The 21,339-nt window shown below is 42.9% G+C and overlaps 1 protein-coding gene across 2 annotated transcripts in view; it reads right to left on the minus strand.

Annotated features, from left to right (window-relative positions):
* LOC134350923 (FHF complex subunit HOOK interacting protein 2A-like) overlaps window positions 1–21,339 on the minus strand; it is a 70,150-nt gene that overhangs the window by 988 nt on the left and 47,823 nt on the right. For both annotated transcript variants that reach the window (XM_063056766.1, XM_063056765.1), the window contains 5 exons: window positions 14,053–14,193; window positions 8,786–8,876; window positions 5,941–6,081; window positions 3,734–3,874; window positions 3,043–3,143 (listed from right to left, as the gene is read on the minus strand). In XM_063056766.1, coding sequence (XP_062912836.1) covers window positions 3,043–3,143; window positions 3,734–3,874; window positions 5,941–6,081; window positions 8,786–8,876; window positions 14,053–14,193 — 615 coding nt within the window. The remainder of the gene's footprint in view (window positions 1–3,042; window positions 3,144–3,733; window positions 3,875–5,940; window positions 6,082–8,785; window positions 8,877–14,052; window positions 14,194–21,339) is intronic.

Genomic DNA, 21,339 nt, shown 5'->3' on the forward strand with positions numbered 1-21,339 from the left:
TCCACTGAGATTGTGTGGGACTATAACCAAAGGTTATGGGTGAAAGGTGAAATATTTAAGGGAAACATGAGGGGAAACTTCTTCACTCAGAGGGTGGTGAAAGTATGGAATGAGCTGCCAGCACAAGTGGTGCATGCAAGCTTGATTTCAACATTTAAGTGAAGTTATGATAGGTACATGGCTGGTAGGGCTATGGTCCTGGTGAAGGTCAAAGGCAGTAGGCAGTTTAAATGGTTTCAGCATGGATTAGATGGGCTGAAGGGCCTGTTTCTGTGCTGTACTTTTCTAAGGGACTCAGAGCAATGAACATAAGGAAATTGTAGAGATCAAGTGGGCCAAGGAATGGCAAATGGAATTTAACTTGTATGAATACAAAGCCCGTGAAGGGTGATCTTGCCTGGTAGCACTCCTATCTACTGTAACGAAGTACATCGAGAGGTTGGTTTTGGCAGAATTAGCTCCTGTCTGAGCAAGCTGTTGCGATTTGCCTACTGCCCCAACAGGTCTACAGGGGATGCAGTTTTTCTGGCTGTCTATTTTGGAGCATCTAAACAACTACAAAACGGTCCACAAACCCAAGCTGCTGTTTATTGATTACACCCTGGCGTTCAACAGCATCATTCCTAAGTAGTAATCACCATGCTTCATAAAGTGATCCTCTTTACAACCCTTTGTACCTTCAAATAACTTATTGGGAGACCACAATCAGTACAGATCGGTAATAACATTATCTCCTTGCTGACAGACAACAAAGGATGCGTGCCCACTGTCCTACTCTCTATACTCATGATGTGTGGCCGACACCACTGTGGCTGGTAGAATTTCAGGCGGCAGCAAGGAGACATGCAGGAGTGAGATTGATTGACTCGTTGGATGATGTCACAACAACAACCTCACACTCAATGTCAGCAAGACCAAGGAACTGATTGTAGAAGTTGGGCGAACCCTCGTCTGTCCTCACTGTGGAAAGGATGAGCAGCTTCAAGTTCCTAGGCCTGATACATTGATGCAATGATGATGAAGGCAAACCTACTTCGTCAGGAGTATCACCAATTTCTACATATGTGTGGTGGAGAGCACTCTAACTGATTGCATCACCACTTGGTATGGACACTCCAACGCACAGGATAGGAGGCTGCAGACTCAGCCAGTTCCATCATGGGCACAACCCTGCCCACCGAGAACACCTTCATGATGCAGTGCCTTAAGAAGGCAGCATTAATCACCAAGGACCCTCACCATGTGGGACATGCCTTCCTGATACTACCACTGGTTTGGGGGGGGGGTAAGCCCCACACTTAATGATTTGGAAACGCTTCTTCCCCTCTGCCATCAGATTTCTGAACAGTCCATGAATCCAGGGAGACCTACCTTACTGTTCATTTTTATTGCATTATTTGTAATTTATTGCATTTTTAAAAATCTGCACTGTATTGCTGCTGCAATGCAACACATTTCACATGACATAACTCCGACTCCAATTCTCAGGTGATGCATTTTGGTTAGTTAAACCAGGGCACGACTTGTACAGTAAGTGGCAAGTCCCAGCAGAGTGTTGCAGCACAGAGAAATCTGCAGGAATAGTTCCCTGAAAATGCTGATACAGGCAGACTGGCTGGTGAAGAAGGCATCTGGCGTGCTTGCCTTCATTGGTCAGGGCAAGAATTGTAGCATTGTCACAAGACAATGGTGGAACCACGCTCAGAACATTGTGTGCAGTTTTGGTTACCAGCTATAGGAAGGAAGGAAGTCATTAAGATAGAAAGGGTGTAGAACATTCACAAGGACGTTGCTGGGACTTGGGGACTCACGTTATAAGGAGAGATTGGATAAGCTGTTTTTTTTTTACCCTGGAGCTAAGTGGCTGAGGGGTGACCTTTTACAGGTATAAAAAGACATGTGAGGGGTGTTGATAATGTGAATGGTCACAGTATTTTTCCAAGTGTTGGGGTTTACTAAAGGGCATAGGTTTAAGGTGAGAGGGAAAAATTTAAAGGGGTCTGAGAGGCTAGTGGATATGTGGAATGAGCTGTCAGTGGAAGTGATAGAGGTGGGTACAATTACAATGTCTAAAAGACACTTGGACAGGTACTTGAATCAAAAAGATTTAGGAGGATGTGGGCTAAACACAAGCAAACAGACTAGCCCATAGAGGCAACTTGATCGGCATGGATGAGCGAGCTGTAGGGCCCGTTTCGTGGTGCATCAGTGGTCGGGGGAAGGGGGCTCGGCGAGAGTAATGGCATTGTACGGTAAAGATAGGTGGTTGCACTCTCTCTCTTGTTGTAGATCGTCAGGCAGCACGAACTGTACTCACCATCTATCAGTTCTTGCCTAACCTTTGCACACAATCATGGCCTGACTCATTTGTGGTTTAAGATTTAAGGTTTAAACTTCTGGTTTATGATGGTGCTACTGAAGATGGGTGACAAGTTATTCGTGGTTCATAAAGAAAGAAATACAACTAAATACTTTATAAATAACTCTTTTTCTGTGGTAAACTAACACCGCAAACAATGAAGAGACGAGCGGTGTGGCTGCCCGTAAGCAGACAAATCTCAAGGTTGTATAATATATACATATTTTGATAATAAATGTACTTTGAACTAAAATGAACTTGAATATTGTGTGACCATCCCTATTTATGATAGGAAGTGCCGTAGGGAAGCCGAAGAAGATTGAATCTCCTGCAGTGAATGGATCTGATGTCACCCTCAAACCCAGCAGTTATTGTCTAGCACTATCCGACCTTTGACTGATATACATCCTGGGTACTTCAGAAATCAGAAATCACTTGTGTCAGTGAGTCTACAGTGATATAAGGGAGCAAACTGCTTACTCCATAGGAATTAACATTTTAAAATATTCAGTAGTTTAATTTTGATACTGAACTTAAATGCCCAACCAATGTTAAAATTTGATCTCTCTGAAATTGTTGTTCCACTAACTCCTCCACCATCTTACTGTTCTACAAAGAATGAACAGTAAACCTGCTTTAACAAGGCTTAATATAACTAAACGTCGAATGACTAGTCAACTTACATGTCTTCAGGTTCTAATCCCATCAGCTGCCTTCTGAGGAGAAGTAATTTGTTATCAAACTGTGGGATTCTCTGTATCTTCTGCATGAGGTCACCAATTACCTGAGAAGTGGGGAGTGAATACGAGACTGATTAGGAAAGAGTTTAATGAACTCTCCTTGAGTGCTTTTACCAGGTCATTCTCAGGCCATGACCATTCCACAGTGAGCATCTACTGCAATCAAACCACTTCAAGGGCTATGAAAAATCAGCACTGTTGGTTGGGACCAGACTCCCATGGGCCAGACCCAGAAACAGTGTTAGGACAAGATTTCCAGAGGCAATTTTACAATAATGTTTATTTTGACAACTAGAAAAAAGCAAATTCTGACCTTGCCACTTTGCTTCCGTTATCAGCCTGGTACTAGAGGCAACAGGCTGCCCGTTCATGCATAAGGACTTTGCAAATTATTATAGCTCTCCTTGATTCTTTATAAACTGAAGCCAAGTTCAGAAGCTATTTATGGCCATATTTAGAAGGCCCTTGCTCTTGTTTCCACTGCAGCATTAAAATCGATTCGACATTCAACCTATCAGAATATTTTCATTAATCCTCTATCCATTCACTCGCGGCTATTCCTGTTCTGTAGTCCAGTTACTTAGCCCTTCCTGATATTGACCTTTCATTCAATTTATGTAATGCAAATACTCACTCGGACGATGATAGAGAAGAGAGACCTGCAGCCGGGAACCAGGTTAATAAACGGGTCCAGCAAATACTCATGGAGGTGAGGATGAGGGAAGAGTGCAACTTTTGAAATCACAGACGTTATCTGCAAATTCAGGTCATAAGGCTGAAATGAAAATTATTAGGATGTAATCTTCAATACAATCAAGAATTCCTATTTAAGTAGAAAAGCAAGAAGCATTCAGTACAAGCTTGCTAAGCATTTCACCCTCATCACAGAACGTTCAGTTCAGGATTATTTACTAGTCACTACCATTAAGGCTCCATCCAATGCTTTCCATGACCTCTCTGTCTTCCTTAATCTCAAGCTCTCGAACCCTGCTTATAATTTACCTCCCCAGTCAAAACTAGAGCGTCCTACAGCTCACTGTGTGTACAACATGTTATCTGTCCGTGAATCCCACTTCCCTACATCATGCTCCATCTGCCAACTTCCCTAATCCATCAAGTATTTTTATTTATGGGATGTCAGCCCCACAGGACAGACCAGAATGTTTTATCCATCTCTTTTGATAAGAACCCACTTAAGTTAATGAAAGTCCTCAAGAATGACATAGTTTTGGAATTGTTTGACTGACAGGAGCAGTGGGATTAAATGGCTCTTTCCCAGATGCCACAGCATCAGTGTTCAGCCCAGTTATTCACAATATACGTCAATGAACTGGAGGAACCAATGCAATATAACATTTTTGTAACATTTTCAAATTTGCAGATGACACTAAACTGACAAGAGAATGCAAGAATGCACCTGTTCCTGAGCTATACTGTGTTATGCTCGAAGGAAGGAGAAAAACAATTATGCACTTTAAGAAGGAGAATGAAAGTGCAAAAATAATTTAAATGAATTGGGACTACATAATGTCTAACAGATCTGCACAAGTGGAACATAAGTGGCCTACTGACCTTTGTTGCAAGGAGTATTGGGTGTATGAATACCAATCAAGTGGGCTGCTTTATCCTGGATTGTGGCAACTTCCTTTTGGTGCACTGTACTCACACAGATGCATGGAGAATACTTACTTGTGCTCCCGATTTATATCTCTGTTTCATTCTCATCAATTTTGTAATGTTAGCAAAATATAAACACGTTACCTTCAATCATTGATATTGATTGTAAATCGCCACCGCCCAAGACAGCACTCCATGAATCAATCTCAGAGTGATCTATTTATTCCTTCTCTTTCTCATGAGCCAACCGTGGCTGATGAGCCCCCTCTGTCCAAAGCGCCTGCTTTTAAGGCACACGTAACCTGCCTTCGTCCCTTCTCCTATCAGTAGAAACAGTTCTGCCAGGCTGAGTAACTAAACCACACGTGAAGGCCAGGAGCTGGGCTTGGTTGTCAGAGGCTCATCTAGAAGGAAAACTCTGATCTAAAACCTCCGCTGCCTTGCACCTATACCTGCTGATGGGGAAGGCTTTGGGAGTAAACCCTGAGGGAAAAATCTGGAGCTGGAGTCCCTGAGGCAGGCCTACATTGAGTTCAATGCTGACTGGCAACTCCTGCAACGCTGCTGGTGCCAAACTGTATCGGTCTCTGCCATTCCTCTGGGTTCATCAGATGTGTGGAGGGGGTTGCTACTTGGGCACAGCCTGCTCCTCATGTCATACTGCCAAGGCTTGTGTATCTGGACAGCTAGGACACAACATCCATGGTCAGCCCTCAATCACTCTCTCATTAGCAGTCAGTGCTAATACATTGCCTGTGAACAGTTAGCACTGTTATAATTGTAGAAAAAGCAGCAGTCAAGTTCCCCAATGACAGCAATAAGACGATGGCCTGGTTTAAATACAGACTTTGGCGAAGACACTGGGGAGCACTCCACCTAAATGGTGCTGGAGGGTTTCTGACACCCACTGAAGGAAAATGGAGTCTGCTGGAAAATGACTACTACAGAGATGCAGCATTCCTAATACTAATGCTATGGAACCCAATTCTGTCAGTTTAATAACTCTGCAGTACTGTCCTCCAAAGGTACTGCAAGTCTCAGACCCCATGTCCTGGTAGTCTAGCACTACCTCAGCTGAAGTGTCAGAATGGGACCTGGATCCATGGACGTGTGATTCAGAGTTGGGAGCACTCCTGCATTGAGCCATGACTGACTGTGCTCCCTCTCTCCAGGAAGAAATGACAACCAGTGCCATGCTGTCCTTTCCATTCTGTTGTAAATTACCTGGTGCAAGATCTGCGTCATCCTGTCGAACAGCATCTTCAGGAAGTCTCCTTCATAAAATACCACAGGCGAATGGCTTGTCGAGGAATGGTAGTCAGCTGGCCACTTCCAGCCTCTGACATTGGCCCAGCACCCCTGGAACTGCAGAGCACACATCAATGTAGCCTATTTTGCCCTGGGCAATGGGCCACAGTAGGGAGAGAGGGGAGATGGGGTGGCACAGTGCTGGGGTAATGTGGGATGGTAGTGAGTGGGACAGTGGAAGGGTGTGAGACAGTGAGACAGGGAGTGGGTGTGGAATGGGGGGGTAAAGGGTGTGAAACTGAGAGTGTGTGGTGTATGGGATTCGGGAAACGTTATGGGGGTAAGTGTGGTACGGGGTAAGGGTATACTATGGTGGGGAGTATGGGGCATGATGGGGGTCTGTGGGACGGGGTGAGGAGGAGTGTGTGGTATGGGGGGTGAGAGAGAGGGCATAGGAGGGGGAAGAGGGTGTGGTACAGTTGGGGTGAGTGTGGGATGGGGAGGTTGTGGAATGGTATGTGGGGGTCGAGGCACAGGGGAAGAGGGTGTGGGTGATCTGACACAATGGGGGGTGTGTGGAATGGGGGAGAAGATGTTAGATCGTGGGTGGGGGTTGTGACATGATGGAGGAATGTTGGACGAGGGAGAGGGTGTATGATGGTGGTTGGGAGGAGTGGGATGATGGAGGGCCGAAGGACAGTGGGGGATGTGTGCGACGTGGGGAGAAGGTAGGGACAGTGGGAGGAGGCAGTGTGGGTGTGCGACTGGAGAGGGTAGACAGAACAGTAGGAAACATGGAAGTACAGGTAGGGCACGGTGGATCCTCAATTTCTGGAAGCAGGCAGATGGGACTGGGCTATAGCACTCCCTCCAGTTGCCTGGTCCAAGGGCCACAGGCCTCCAACTCATGGACACAGCTCAGGATGAAGCTGTTTTTTTGTGGCTTTGGCATGAGTCTGAATGGCAGTGTTAGGGAAGCCTGGGCCCATGGTGAGGTGAGGCTGAATCAGGGGTTGAACACAGGTGGAACCAGGGCCAAGGCACAGACAGTGGAGCATTAATCTGAGTAACAGGACACTGCTGGAGTCTGATCTGTGCGGCATGTCAAGACCCCAGCCTGGTCTGCTGGTCATGGCACAGTTGGTGAAGGGCATGAATGACTGGGGCCAGTCACAGGTGGAGTCATGGGGTACAGCACTTGTACAGACTGGGTCAGTGGGACATTGCACAGGGTTAGTGTGGCGTTCAGTCTGCCTCCGTATACTGATATACAGTATGTTTTAGGCAACTCAAAGACATCAATAATTAACTGTGATTCCGGCAACCAGATACTAAGCTGAGAAAAACTTTTCTTTAAGCACAAGGAGTGAAGAGAATAAAAACGGAAAATGAAAACACATCAAGCTGGGCAGCATCTGTGGGGAGAGAAATGATCAATGCTTCGTGTTGGTGGTTCTTTGTCAAAACTCAGAATGTGTTACCAAGGGCAGTAATGGAGGCAGATTCCAGGTAAAGGTGCTATGGGGGGTGGGGGCAACACAGAGGCAGCTAAAATAGGAGGGGGGAGTTGCATTCTTGCTGAAAGAAGATACAAAGGTCCTTAGAGAGGATATTCTTGGGGGATCATCCATTGAGGTCATATTGGTGCAACTTAGAAAAAGAAAGAAGATTGTCACTCTGGTGGGACTCATTATAGATCCTGCAGAAGTCAACAGGAACTGGAGCAGCAGATATGTAGACAGATTACAAACATACCAGGACAGTATAAAAGGGAGATTTTAACTTCCCTAACATTGACTAGGCCCGCAATAGTACAAAGGGCTTGGATGGAGTGTAAATTACTATTAAACGTGTCCAAGAAAGATTCCTTTATCAATACATGGATGGAACTACTAGAGATGGTGAACACTGGACCTCGTCCTGAGAAATGAGCTACAGCAAGTGTCCGTTAGCAAGCATGTGGGTTTACTGTCCATAGCTCAATTAATTTCAAAATGGTTATGGGAAAGGATACAACTGGCCCTGAACTGGGGCAGAGCGAACTTTGGAACATCTATGCGAGTTCTTGCAGAGGTTGAGTGTTTGCAGCACCTTTTTCCATGTGTGATGTAGGAGTTCAGGGCCAGCATGTTCCTAGTAGGGTGAAGGGCTGGGCTGGCAGGTTTTGAGAACTCTAGCTAATGAGAAATATTGAGGCTCTATTAAGAAAAAGGGGAGGCATACTCTGTGCATAAACAACTGGCAACTAGGAAATCTCTTGATGACTGCAGTTCACTTAAGAGAGAAATTAGGAGGGCACAAGAGGATGGGAAGATCTTTTTTTCTTAAGGAAGGATCTGGCAGGTAAGGTAGGCAAAATGCCAAGAGATTCTATAGTTACATTGAGAGTAAAAGGGTAGCTACGGAGAGAATAGGTCCCCTTAAAGATTTGCATGGCTGTTTGTGTGTGGAACCAAGGGGTGAGATTTTTAATGAATATTTCTCTTCAGTTTCATTGTGGAGAAAGATGTGGAGACTAAGGAAATGGGGAAGACTTCCAGCCGGATGAAGGCAGTGGAGACAGAGGCAGGTACTCCCACAGCATGTATCTAGACACATACTTGTCAAGACACGGAAGACTATGGACTAATGTAGATGGGTAGTGAACAGTGACATGGACACAGTATTTCATAGATCGTGTTTCTGTGCAATAGGACTACTGCATCAGCCATTAGGAGGGTTAGTAACCCCATATCATGTTTGGCCATATCCAATATTTAACTTTGGGTCAGGCGTACAGGAAACACAATCAGACCTCAAAAAATTTGGAAAGTTGTCGTACCAGCTGATGAGCATCCACGAGATAAGTGTCATAGCCAGATCCTGTCACAAGATGTGATGTTCTTACTTCATCAGGAACAAGACAAAGAAAGCTGGAACACAGACACACAGAAACTAAAGCTTTGTAAATGAAAATGAGATTTGTAGTTACTCAGCATTTTCCACTTATCTTTCAGGAACACAGAACACTCCACAGCCAATGAAGTACACTTAAACTTTAGAATATTAGAAATACAGCATCCAGTTTGTACACATCATGGCTCAATTATAATGACATTAAATTACCCTCACTTCAATTTCCAGAATGCAATTTCCCTTTAAACAATGTATTTAATGATCAGCTTAATAATACACAGATTTCACGATCTTATGAAGGACTTGGTGGACCAAGCAGGTACTTTGTCTCTAAGAGGATTATCACCCCAGTGGAAGTGAGGCAGAAAGAGGGGTTGGAATTCCAAGCCAGGCTGAAATGCAGAGGGATGAGGCCCACACTACCCAGCATCTTGTTAGCAAACAATGCAGTTGCTGGAGAACAAAACTGAGAACCTGAGGACAAGATTGATGCATCAAAGGGAAATGAGAAATTGTTGTGTTCTATGTCTGAATGAGACGTGGCTTGCTCCCAGCACTCCAAGATACAGTGATTAGACCTGACGGCTTCTCAATTTACAGAATGGACCAAACTGCTGATCTGGAAAAGGCCTGCATGATACTGCATGACACCATCTCCAGACAAGAAACAGTCCATCTCGATGCACTTCAAATCATAGCTGGGGATTTCAACCAAGTCTGGTTGAAGAAAACCCTGCCCAATTACCATCAGCATATAACCTGTAGCACCATAAGTTTCAACACACTGTTATACTAAGATAAGGAATGCCTACTGTTCCATGACCACTTTACGGTAAATTGGATCACTCAGCTGACCTTCTCCTATCTGCAAAGTTCCAGAAGTTAGGACAACAAAGAGATGGTCGTGGGAGGCAGAGGAGCTGCGATGGGATTGCTTCCAGTCGGTGGACCAGGCCATGTTCAAGGACTCAGCTGTGGATCTGAATGAATACACCATGAAGGAAAGACCGTGCCTGTATTTCATTGGAGTTTGAGGAGATTTGGCTTGTCAACGAAAACGCTCAAAAACTTCTACAAATGTACCATGGAGAGCATTACGTCTGGCTCTATGGGGGCGGGGGCTGATAAATAAGATCAAAATATGTTGCAGAATCTTGTAAAATCAGTCAGCTCCATCATGGGTACTTGCCTCTGTAGCATCCAAGACATCTTCAAGGAGCAGTGCCTCAGGAAGGCAGGGTCCATCATTAAGGACCCCCCACCCCCACCAAGGACATGCCCTCTTCTCATTGTTACTGGTGGGAAGGAGGTACAGAAGACCAAGAAAGTTACAAGAGGTTCAAGTACGATGTCTGGAAAGCCTTCTCAGGGGCAAAGTGGCAATTCCAGACTAAACTCCAATCAACTAAGCATGCTCGACAGTTATGGCAGGACTTGAATATTATCACCCTCTTATAAAGTTAAGTCAAGCACCACAGGCAACAGCAAGCCTTCACTTCCAGATGCGCCCAATGCCTTCTATTTTCCCTTTGACCGTTAAAACATGGAGGAACCATCTTGAGCTCCCGCAGCCCCCGATGATCCTGTGATTTCAATCTTGAGGCCAATGTGCAAGCAGCCTTCAGGAGGGTGAATCCACGAAAAGCAAGTGGACCAGATGAGGTACCTGGCCAATACTAAAGACCTGTACTGATTAAATGGCTGGAGTGTTCACTGAGATCTCACTTCAGTATTCTGAGGTACCCACCTGCTTCAAGCAGGCTTCAAATATATTGGTGCTTAAGAAGAATGTAGTGACCTGTCTCAATGACTATTATCTAGTAGCAGATACATCCACAGAGATGAACTCTTTTGAAAGGTTGGTGATGAAACATATGAACTGCTGCCTGAGAAGCGACTTGGATCTGCTCCAATTTGCCTACCAGAGCAACAAGTCCACAGCAGATCCCATCTCACTGGCTCTTCACTCAACCCTGGAACATCTGGGCAGAAAAGATACATACATCAGGATGCTCTTTGTCAACTACAACTCAGCATTCAATACCATCATTCCCTCAAAGCTATTCCATAAGCTCAATTAGCTTAGCCTCAATACCTCCTTATACAACTGGATCCCCGGTTGCCTCACTTGCAGACCCCAGTCAGTTCAGATTGCCAACACCATCTCCTCCACAATCTCCATAAGCACAGGTCCACCACAGAGCTGTGTGCTTAGCCTCCTGCTCTACTCACTTTATACTTATGACTGTGAGGCAAAGCACAGCTCCAATGCTATATTCAAGTTTGCCAATGATTTGAGTATGCCCACAAGAAAATGAATCTCAGTGTTGTACAGTAGATGGTGACTTATATGGACTATGTGGGCACGTGGCCAAGTGGTTAAGGCATTCAACTAGCGATCTGAAGGTCGTGAGTTCAAGCCCCAGCTGAGGCAGCGTGTTGTGTCCTTGAGCAAGGCAATTAATCACACATTGCTCTGCGGTGACACTGGTGCCAAGCTGTATGGGTCCTAATGCCCTTCCCTTGGACAACATCGGTGTCGTGGAGAGGGGAGACTTGCAGTATGGGCAACTGTCAGTCTTCCATACAACCTTACCCAGGCCTGCGCCCTGGAGAGTGAAGACTTTCCAGGCGCAGATCCATGGTCTCGCAAGACTAACAGATGCCTTTAATGGACTTTGATAATAAATTTGCTTTCAACTTTGAACTTTTTCTAATATCATCTGTTTTAAACTCTCAAAATAAGCAGATACACTATAAAGTCAGTATAAAGACAATAATAAGTAAAAACAGAAGAGAGAAAATAGTTATGATATACACATTATTGTCAAAATCTTTTAAAATACAGTATTTCCATCTTAAAACTTATCAACATATCTCAAAATAGGCAATGAAAGTGTTATTCATCATAGATTAGTGCACAGGAGTTTGTTGTATGATAGCTAAAATGAGGCACAAACACACAGAGAATGTACAGCCAGTGCAGTAGGCTGGACTGCACAATGTGAATCACATCCCATATACGGTAATAAGATATAGGAGCAGAATAAGGTCATTTGACCCACTGAGTCTGCTCCGCCATTCCATCATGACTGATTTATCATCCCTCTCAACCCCATTCTCCTGCCTTTTCCCTGTAACCTTTGATACTCTGTCTAATCATGAACCCATTAACCTCTTGCCTTAAATATACCCAATGACTTTGCCTCCACAGCCATCTGTGGCAATGAATTATGCAGATTCACAAACCTTTGGTAATCTTTGTTCTAAAACAATGTCCTTCTATCCTGAAACTGTGCCCCCTAGCCCTAGACTCGCCCACTATAGGGAATATCCTCTCCACATCCACTCTATCCAGGGCTTTCACAAACACCCAGTGTGCAGTAAAAAAAATCGTGCAAACAATAAAAGCAAGCAAACAGCATTCAGAACTGAAACTCATGAAGGTGAGTCCACAGTCTCAAAGCCTGTTATCACTGCAGTCAATTCAGGAGTCCATTAATTGTAAGACACAACCCCAGTTCAGCGCAGAGATGAGTAAACCTCACAGAACAGCAAGTTCGAACCAACCCGTGCCTCGTCTCCATGACCTTTTCGATCTGGAACAGTGTTTAAATCGTCCAAACCTCCAGTTCTCCATTGATTTCGAACCTGAGCTCTGCCATTTCAATATGCCCTTGGGCTCGGGCCCTGACCCAGTCACTCCAATTCAGCCCACACTTAAATCGATCAAACCTCAAGTCTATCCTCGCTTCTGGGCTCGGGTCCCACTGCCGCAACTGTCCAGCACCTTCAGTTCATGTGTCAAAAATGCCAAGTTGTACAGGCAGTTCAAAAGCTCAACTCTGAAAGGGAAGTTACAGGCTACTGATTGCAATGAACGTATCAGAGAAAAAGTGAGATTAATACAGTAATTTATGGCTTTTTTTTGTTTTGTTTGCTACCTGCAAGTAGTCGCTGTGCTTCACCAGTGCCATGTTAAACTGGACCCAAAACAGTACATCGATCCAGAGTTAGCATTCCGGAGAGAGGGAGATCAGGCTGCGAGACAGATTGTTGGATCTGTGGCTCTCCTCTGACATTGCAGAGATCACAGACATGAGAAAGTCTGCAGATGCTGGAAATCCAAAACAACACACACAAAACGCTGGAGGAACTCAGTAGGTCAGACAGCATCGATGGAAAGGAGTAAGAAGTCGATGTCGGCACAGTTTACTCTTCTCCATAGATGCTACCTGACCTGCTGAGTTCTTCCAGCATTTTTTGTGTGTTACATTAGTGAATGACAAGTATTATTTTGATTTCATACTTGCAACTACTGTAGACAATTGTTTTTCTTTCTGTACCTGTAATAAAGTATTTGCTTATGGTTTAATATGTATGAAAAGACTTTCATTTGTGGATGCATATGCAAATACCCTGAGCTGAATAAGAAAAGAACACATAATGAAGCTTAAAATAATTTTTCATTACAATGACCCGACACTATATTCCATTTGCCACTTTTTGCCCATTTTTCCAATCTGTATAAGCCCTTCTACAGACTCCCTGCTTCCTCCACATCACCTGCCCTTCCATCAATTCACAAACTTGGCCACACAGCCATCAATTTGTCTTCCAAATCATTGACATATAACAAAAGAAGCAGCCCCGAGACTGACTCCTGCAAGACACCACTATTCACTGGCAGCCAACCAGAAAAGGCCTCCTTTATTTTCATTCCTCGTCTCCTGCTAGTCAGCCAATGATCTATCCATGCTAGTGTCTTTCCTGTAATACCATGGGCTCTTATCTTGTTAAAGGCCTTCTGAAAATCCAAGTAAACAACACCCACTGATTTTCCTTTGTCTATCTTGCCTGTTAGCAGTACCTCAAAGAATTCCAACAGATCAGTCAGGTAAGATTTCCTCTTTAGGAAACTATGCTGACTTTGGCCTATTTTGTCATGTGTCTCCAAGTACCCCAAAACTTCATTCTTAACAATGGACTCCAGCATTTTCCCAACCACTGAAGTCAGTCTAACTGGTCTATAATTTCCTTTCTCTGCCTCCCTTCCTTCTTAAAGACCAGAGTGGCATTTGCAATTTTCCAGTCCGTCGGAACTCAGCTTGAGAGCAGGAAACTGTGACAGAGTGTTTCCCTGCTGAAAACATTAACACATTGAAAGCAGACAAGATGAGATACAACACTCACCTGTGTACTATCCTGTTGACCTCTGGTTTTCCATTAGTCTTTGCAGCTGCCTGTGATGCTGCTGGTGCAACAAGCCAGTCTGACGCTGGGTATCTGCTCCCTAGGTAGATATCAGTGAAGAAAGGATCATCTTCCAATTCTCTGAAAATACGAAAAGAAAGAGGACATGTCAGTCTTTTGTGTGCTATGTATCCCATCTGTGATACATCCTAGGAAGCTGCAACACAGAAGTTAGCAATTCAATGGGTTCATAGCTAATAGTAGAAACAACTGCCCAGTCCAATATTACTCCCCAGCTTTTATACTATTTCAGGTATTAGTTTGTGGGCTGTGGGCCTTTTGGTTAACATAATGGCACCTCGAGATACCTTGGAGAAGATTGTGATGAGCCATCTTTTTAAAACTTCATCTCCCTCCCCTCAGACTTTGCTTCCATTGTCCTTTGAAGAAAAGAGTTCCAAAGCCACACAAACTTCTTATTTAAAACTAAAGGACATAGATGGAACTAGGCAGCAATAGGCTTAGAGGGCATCTGACAAAGAATTTCTTTACATAGAAGGTGGTTATAATATGGAACATACTTCCTGAGGAAGTGATGGAGGCACAGACCCTCAGAAAATTCACATCCACTGCTTAGCCTTCATCAACTTTCCTAGTAACTTCCTTGAAAATCTCTACAAGGTTGGTTAGACATGACCTACCACACACAAAGCCATGCTGGCTATCCCTAATCAGTCCCTGCCTATCCAAATACTCATATATCCAGTCCCTTAGAAAACCTTCCAAAAACTTTCCTACTACTGATGTCAGACTCACTGGCCTATAATTTCCTGGTTTATGTTTGGAGCTTTTCTTGCACAGTGGAACAACATTGGCTATCCTCGGTACCTCACAGATCGTTTAAGGATGATTTAAATATCTCTGCTAGGGCCTCTGTAATGTCTGCACTTGCCTCCTGTAGGGTCCAAGGGAACACCTTGTCAGCCCTTGTCCACCCTAACTTGCCCCAGGACAGTAAACACATCCCCCTCTGTATGGATTACCAATCTGATTTTCCAGAGGACCAATTTTGTCCCTTGCAATCATTTCGGACTCCTGTGTCTTCCTTTGTATTAGTTTAATGTTCTGAAGTTACAAAACATAACACTAGTGAACAAGGTATTTTAAAAATGAACCTGATACAGCTACTAATATGTTGAAGTGCAGTGAGATGCTTGAGTTCAAAGAGGAGTACAGTGAAGAATAGTGAGTGAAAAACGTGCAGCACGTGCAGAGACAGTCGAGTTTTAAAAAAGGCAGTAAACAGAATTCAGGGTTCATAGTCACTGAGTACTGGGTGATAACAATCACAAAACAAAAGAGCACAAATGGCTGGCTACATCGGAAAGATAGACACATTTGATTACATAACAGAAAACTGGATTTTATATACAAAGCAAATTGAACAGTATCTTGAAGCAAATGAAATGGCCAATGAGAAACAAGTACCAATTTTGCTCAGTGCATTGGGTTTAAAAGCAGATAGTCTGCTTCGAAGCTTTACTGTTCTAAACCAGCAGAAATGAGCTTTGCTGATATTGTCAAAGTAATGCAGGAACATTTAGAACTGAAGCCATTGTTGATTGCAGAATGCTTTTGATGTCATAAGTAGAATCAAAAAGAAGAGTCAATTTCAACATACGCAGCTGAATTGAAGAAGTTGTCTGAGCATTGTCAGTCCAGTGATCAGCTTAATGATGTACTGAGAGATAATTTATTTGTCAAATCTTACAAGAGAGCATTCAAAAACAGTTCCTAACTGAAGCACAGCTTATATTTTAAACAGCAGTTAAAATTACTGTTTCAATGGAAACTTCAGAGATGCAATCAAGAATGAATGTACGTGTTAACAAAATTGCAGCATTAAATGGAGGCCACCTGGTCAAACAAACTGTGTTACCATTTTGGCAGGGGCTCACATACACCAAACCAATGCAGATTTAAATGTGAAACTTTCAGAAAATGCAACAAAGTAGGGCACATACAAACAGCATGTCGGGCAGACAAAAATAAATGGACTACATCATCATCATCATCATCAGGTCCCATGCCCAGTTTGAGCTTTGACTGCCATGGCCCACACACTCCTGTTTTGGGTCAAGTAGATCAATTCACTGGTATTCATTTCCAGTTCTCTGGCTGCTGCCTCCATCATTATTTGTCTTTGTCTTCCTCTTGCTTTCTTCCCTTCAATCTTTCCCATAATTACCATGCATTCTAACTCCTCTTTCCTAATCACATGTCCAATGAAGTTACATTGCCTTTTCATGATCTCATACATTATTTCTCTTTCTGTGTTTGCTCTGTTCATGACATCCTCATTAGATATTCGGTTCGTCCATGATATTCTTTGCATCCTCTTCAAAAACCATATTTCTGCTGCTACAATTCGTTTCCTCATGTTACTAGATATTGTCCAACATTCTGAGCCATATAACAACATAACTGGATAAACATAACATTTCAGTACTCTGAGGCGGGTTGTCATGCCTAGTTTAGTATTGGCCAATATACTCTTCATTCTCGTAAAGGTGTCTTTTGCCATCCCTATTCTTCTTTTGATGTCCAAGTTGCACCTGTCATCTGATGTCACCCAGCTTCCTAAGTAGCAAAAGTTCTTTACTTGTTTTATGTCTTCCCCATTTGTTCTCAGCCTGCAGATAGGATTCTCCTTCTTTTTGGATATCACCATACATTCTGTCTTTTTGCAATTGATAGATAGACCCATTTTTGCACTTTCTTCAACAATTATATCAATTAAGTTTTGTAGTTCTTCCTCCGTACTTGCAATTAACACAGTGTCATCTGTATATCTGAAATTATTAATGTTTTCACTGCCAACTTTGATTCCCAAGATGTCTCTTATTTTTTGTAATATTGTTTCACTGAGCACATTAAATAAACCAGGGGAGAAAACACACCCTTGTCCAATGCCTCTCTTGATTTTCGTAAACTGACTCACTTCTCCATCTATTCTTACAGAGGCAGTTTGTTCCCAGTACAGATTTCTGATTAGGCGGAGGACTTTCGAATCTTGATCTAGAGTTTTCAGTAATATTCCAAACAACTTATTGTGCTTCACTTTATCAAATGCTTTTGTGTAATCGATAAAACAAACAAATCTTTTTGCACTTGAATAGCTCGTTCTGATAGTATCCTTAACATCAATATTGTGTTTCCTGTACCTTTGTCTTTCACAAAACCACATTGTTCTTTACCTATTTCAGCTTGTATCTTACTTTTAGCTCTTGTCATCAAAATTCTTAGAAGTATCTTGGTGATATGACTCATTAAACTTACGGTCCTATGTAATTCACATTCTATTGCTCCAGCTTTCTTAGGAAGAGTGATAAATACTGATTTTTTTCATTTCTTCTGGTATTATTCCAGTCTCATAAATGTCATTGATTAAATTAGTAAGTTTTTCAATTCCATAATCTTCAAGGGCAATAATTTGTTCTATTACTAATTCATCAGGACCTGCTGTCTTTTCTTTCTTCATCTTATTTATTGCATTACGAACTTCAGATTTTAAAATACTTGGACCTTCAATGTTTTTCTTAATTTCTAGTTTTTCACCTCGATCGTCTTCAAACAATTCCTGAATATACTCAGTCCATCTGTTCATAATCTCATCTTTTTTCATGATAAATGGTACCATCCTTTGCTTTCAAACATCCACCTGAAGAACAGAGGAGCTTTTTACCAGTGATATTCTTGATTTGTTGATGTAACCTTTTTGGATCAGTAATAGGGATTCTTTCTATTTGCTCACATTCCTGGTTTAACTATTCTTCTTTGGCTTTTTGACATAAGCTTTTAACTTTTTTATCAAAGGACTTATATTCTATAGGATTTGCTTTCTTCAGTCTCCTTTCTTCCATTAAATTTTTGATTTCATCTGTCGTCCATTTATTCTTTGTGCTTTTTTCTTTTTTAGGAATCACTGACTGCTGATTCTACCAAGGCATCCTTTAGAGAGTTAAATTTCATTTCTACATGATTGCTATCATCTCCAACAGGTTCTATTTCTAGACTTTGAAATCTATTCCTTACTTCAATTGTAAATTTTTGTCATAAGTTGTCTTCTTTAATTAATTGCAAGTCATCAAGGGATTGTTCAGGTATTTGCTTCTTTAGTTTATTAAGTTTTACTTTTACATGACATACTACTGGGTTATGGTCACTATTACAGTCTGCACCTGGATATGTTTTGCTTGAGTCACTGAGTTTCTAAATCTTTGGTTTATAGTAATAAAGTCAATTTGATTTCTAGTGTTATCACCTGGACTTTTCCAGGTCACAAGCATCTTGGATGGTTTTAAAAGTAGGTATTCATAATGACCTGATTATTCATCTTGCACCATTCTATCCATTTCTCACCTCTTTCATTTCTTTCCACTAGTCCAAATTTTCCTATGGTATTTCCATCAGCACCTTGTCCTACTTTAGCATTTAGATCTCCCATGACAGTAACAACATCTTGAGATTTGCATTCATTCTTTGCTTGTTTAAGCTCTTCATAGAATGTATCTATATCTTCATTTGTTCCATCTGTTGTTGGTGCATATACCTGTATAATTGCTAAATCAAATGGTTGTCCTCTGAATCTAACAAGGAGCATTCTTTCTGATATTCCCCAATGTCCTAAAACACTTTTTGCCATGTTTTCATCCATAAGAATTCCTACTCCATTAGTATGGGATGTTCCACAAGAATAAGCTAGTGTTTTATTTCTAATCTGACATGTTCCAGCACCTATCCAATGAACTTCGCTAATTCCCATGATGTTAATCTTTAGTCTTTCCATTTCATTTATCACATTGTCCAATCTCCCTGCTTGATATAGGGTTCTTACATTCCAAGTGGCAATAATTTTCTTTTGTGTTACTTTAATTTTATGAGCAGTAGCTTGACGATGGTCGGGGATCCCCTGCTGGCCAGAATCAAGCCTACCGAGCGAAACATCTTCAGAGTTGTCTTGAAGATCCTCTTGACGCTGTTGTTGTGTGATACATTTTGTAAGTTTGACCATGGCTTTCTTAACAAATCGCAATGGTGGTTTGCTATTGCCTACCATTGGGCGAACTAAAGAAACTGCCATTTCTCTTCCGAAATGTTCATCCGCTTATACTATAGCCGTTGACATTTGAGGTTATAGCTCATCCACTTTCTCCGTCATAACTTCAGTTACCGAACCTGCCAGATCTGCCGTTGGCCTTTGCTCATATCCTGAGCAGGAAGGTGCTACTGTTCCGGGTCAGGGCGGCCCTGGGAGCAATAAATGATTAAGGGGTAACTCCACTTTCCCCAAAGCTCTGAAAGTCACAATCAGAGCCTCAAAACCGGTTGCAGTTTAGAGTCATACCCAGGACTGAAATTTGGAACCTACCTTCGCCTCTGCCTGTTTACATCGAAGCCTGTTAAGCCAAAGCCATCCCACTCTGCTCCCTCTCACTCTGCTGCCCGCTCTCAGCGCAGCCCGCTGTATATGGTGGTCTTTTTTTTAAACCTTTGGCGCTCTATGTCACGCGCCTGCACAGTCTGGCCTCTTTTCCCCAAGCAGTAGAGAAAAAAAAACACTTCTCTTTGAGATTCCTTACTCCTTCACTCTCGCTCTGATTTTAAAAAGACCGTTGAAAGTTCCTCTCCTTTTCAAACCTTTGGTGCTCTACGTCACAGACGTAGACTACACAGGAATCAATGGAGATATGAAAACAGAGGATTCATCAGGTAATGTTGTGGGGGAGGCAACCAAATGGAGAGGTCAGGTCATAAGGAGATCAATAGAAGGATTAATAAGAGAATACTCCAGTGAGCTAAATGCACCTTCCCAAGATGCAGAAACTAGAAGAAGAAAAAGGAGAACCACTATCAGAACTTCTTCCTGCAGTCTCAGAATCAACTCCTACAACCACCACGGAGGAGGGCCCAGAACCTGAGATTGTTTTCACAGCCACAATCTCACCTGCCAAGCAGTGATCCCCTCTTCTGGAAAGACAGTAACCCACAAGAGTAAGAAATCCACAGTGATTGAATCTTTAAGCCTGAATGGAACATTTTAAAATTTACTATGCTGTAGATGTCTGTATATAGTAGTTGTTTTGTATGCGGTAATGTACTGTGTATATGTGTATATAAGCAACACACATCAAAGTTGCTGGTGAACGCAGCAGGCCAGGCAGCATCTCTAGGAAGAGGTACAGTCGACGTTTCAGGCCGAAACCCTTCGTCAGGACTAACTGAAGGAAGAGTTAGTAAGAGATTTGAAAGTGGGAGGGGGAGGGGGAGATCCAAAATGATAGGAGAAGACAGGAGTGGGAGGGATGGAGCTAAGAGCTGGACAGATGATTGGCAAAGGGGATACGAGAGGATCATGGTACAGGAGGTACGGGAAGAAAGACGGGGGGGGGGAACCCAGAGGATGGGCAAGGGGTATAGTCAGAGGGACAGAGGGAGAAAAAGGAGAGTGAGAGAAAGAATGTGTGTATGAAAATAATAACAGATGGGGTACGAGGGGGAGGTGGGGCATTAGCGGAAGTTAGAGAAGTCGATGTTCATGCCATCAGGTTGGAGGGTACCCAGACGGAATATAAGGTGTTGTTCCTCCAACCTGAGTGTGGCTTCACCTTACAGTAGAGGAGGCCGTGGATAGACATGTCAGAATGGGAATGGGATGTGGAACTAAAATGTGTGGCCACTGGGAGATCCTGTGATGCAGCTCTTGGCTCCATCCCTCCCCCTCCTGTCTTCTCCTATCATTTTGGATCTCCCCCTCCCCCTCCCACTTCCAAATCTCTTACTAACTCTTCCTTCAGTTAGTCCTGACAAAGGGTCTCAGCCTGAAATGTCGACTGTACCTCTTCCTAGAGATGCTGCCTGCCTGCTGCGTTCACCAGCAACTTTGATGTGTGTTGCTTGAACTTCCAGCATCCGCAGAATTCCTGTTGTTTGTGTTATATGTGTATATAGTTGAGATGCATTCTATATTGAGTTGGAGTTTATAGCTAAGCAGGGAGGAGTGTTGTGCATTTAATATTTGAGTATTCATATATACATACAGTAGGTTGATTAAGCATTCCTGGTCGCTTAAATAATTCATTATGGGTTTTAAGTACAAATACGTGAACTGCATACGTCATCATGCTACCACAGAAACATAGAGAACCTACAACACAACACAGGCCCTTCGGCCCACAATGCTGTGCCGAACATGTACTTACTTTCGAAATTACCTAGGGTTACCCA

This window comes from Mobula hypostoma, chromosome 8 (assembly GCF_963921235.1).
Source record: "Mobula hypostoma chromosome 8, sMobHyp1.1, whole genome shotgun sequence".
In the NCBI taxonomy this organism is placed as follows: Eukaryota; Metazoa; Chordata; class Chondrichthyes; order Myliobatiformes; family Myliobatidae; genus Mobula; species Mobula hypostoma.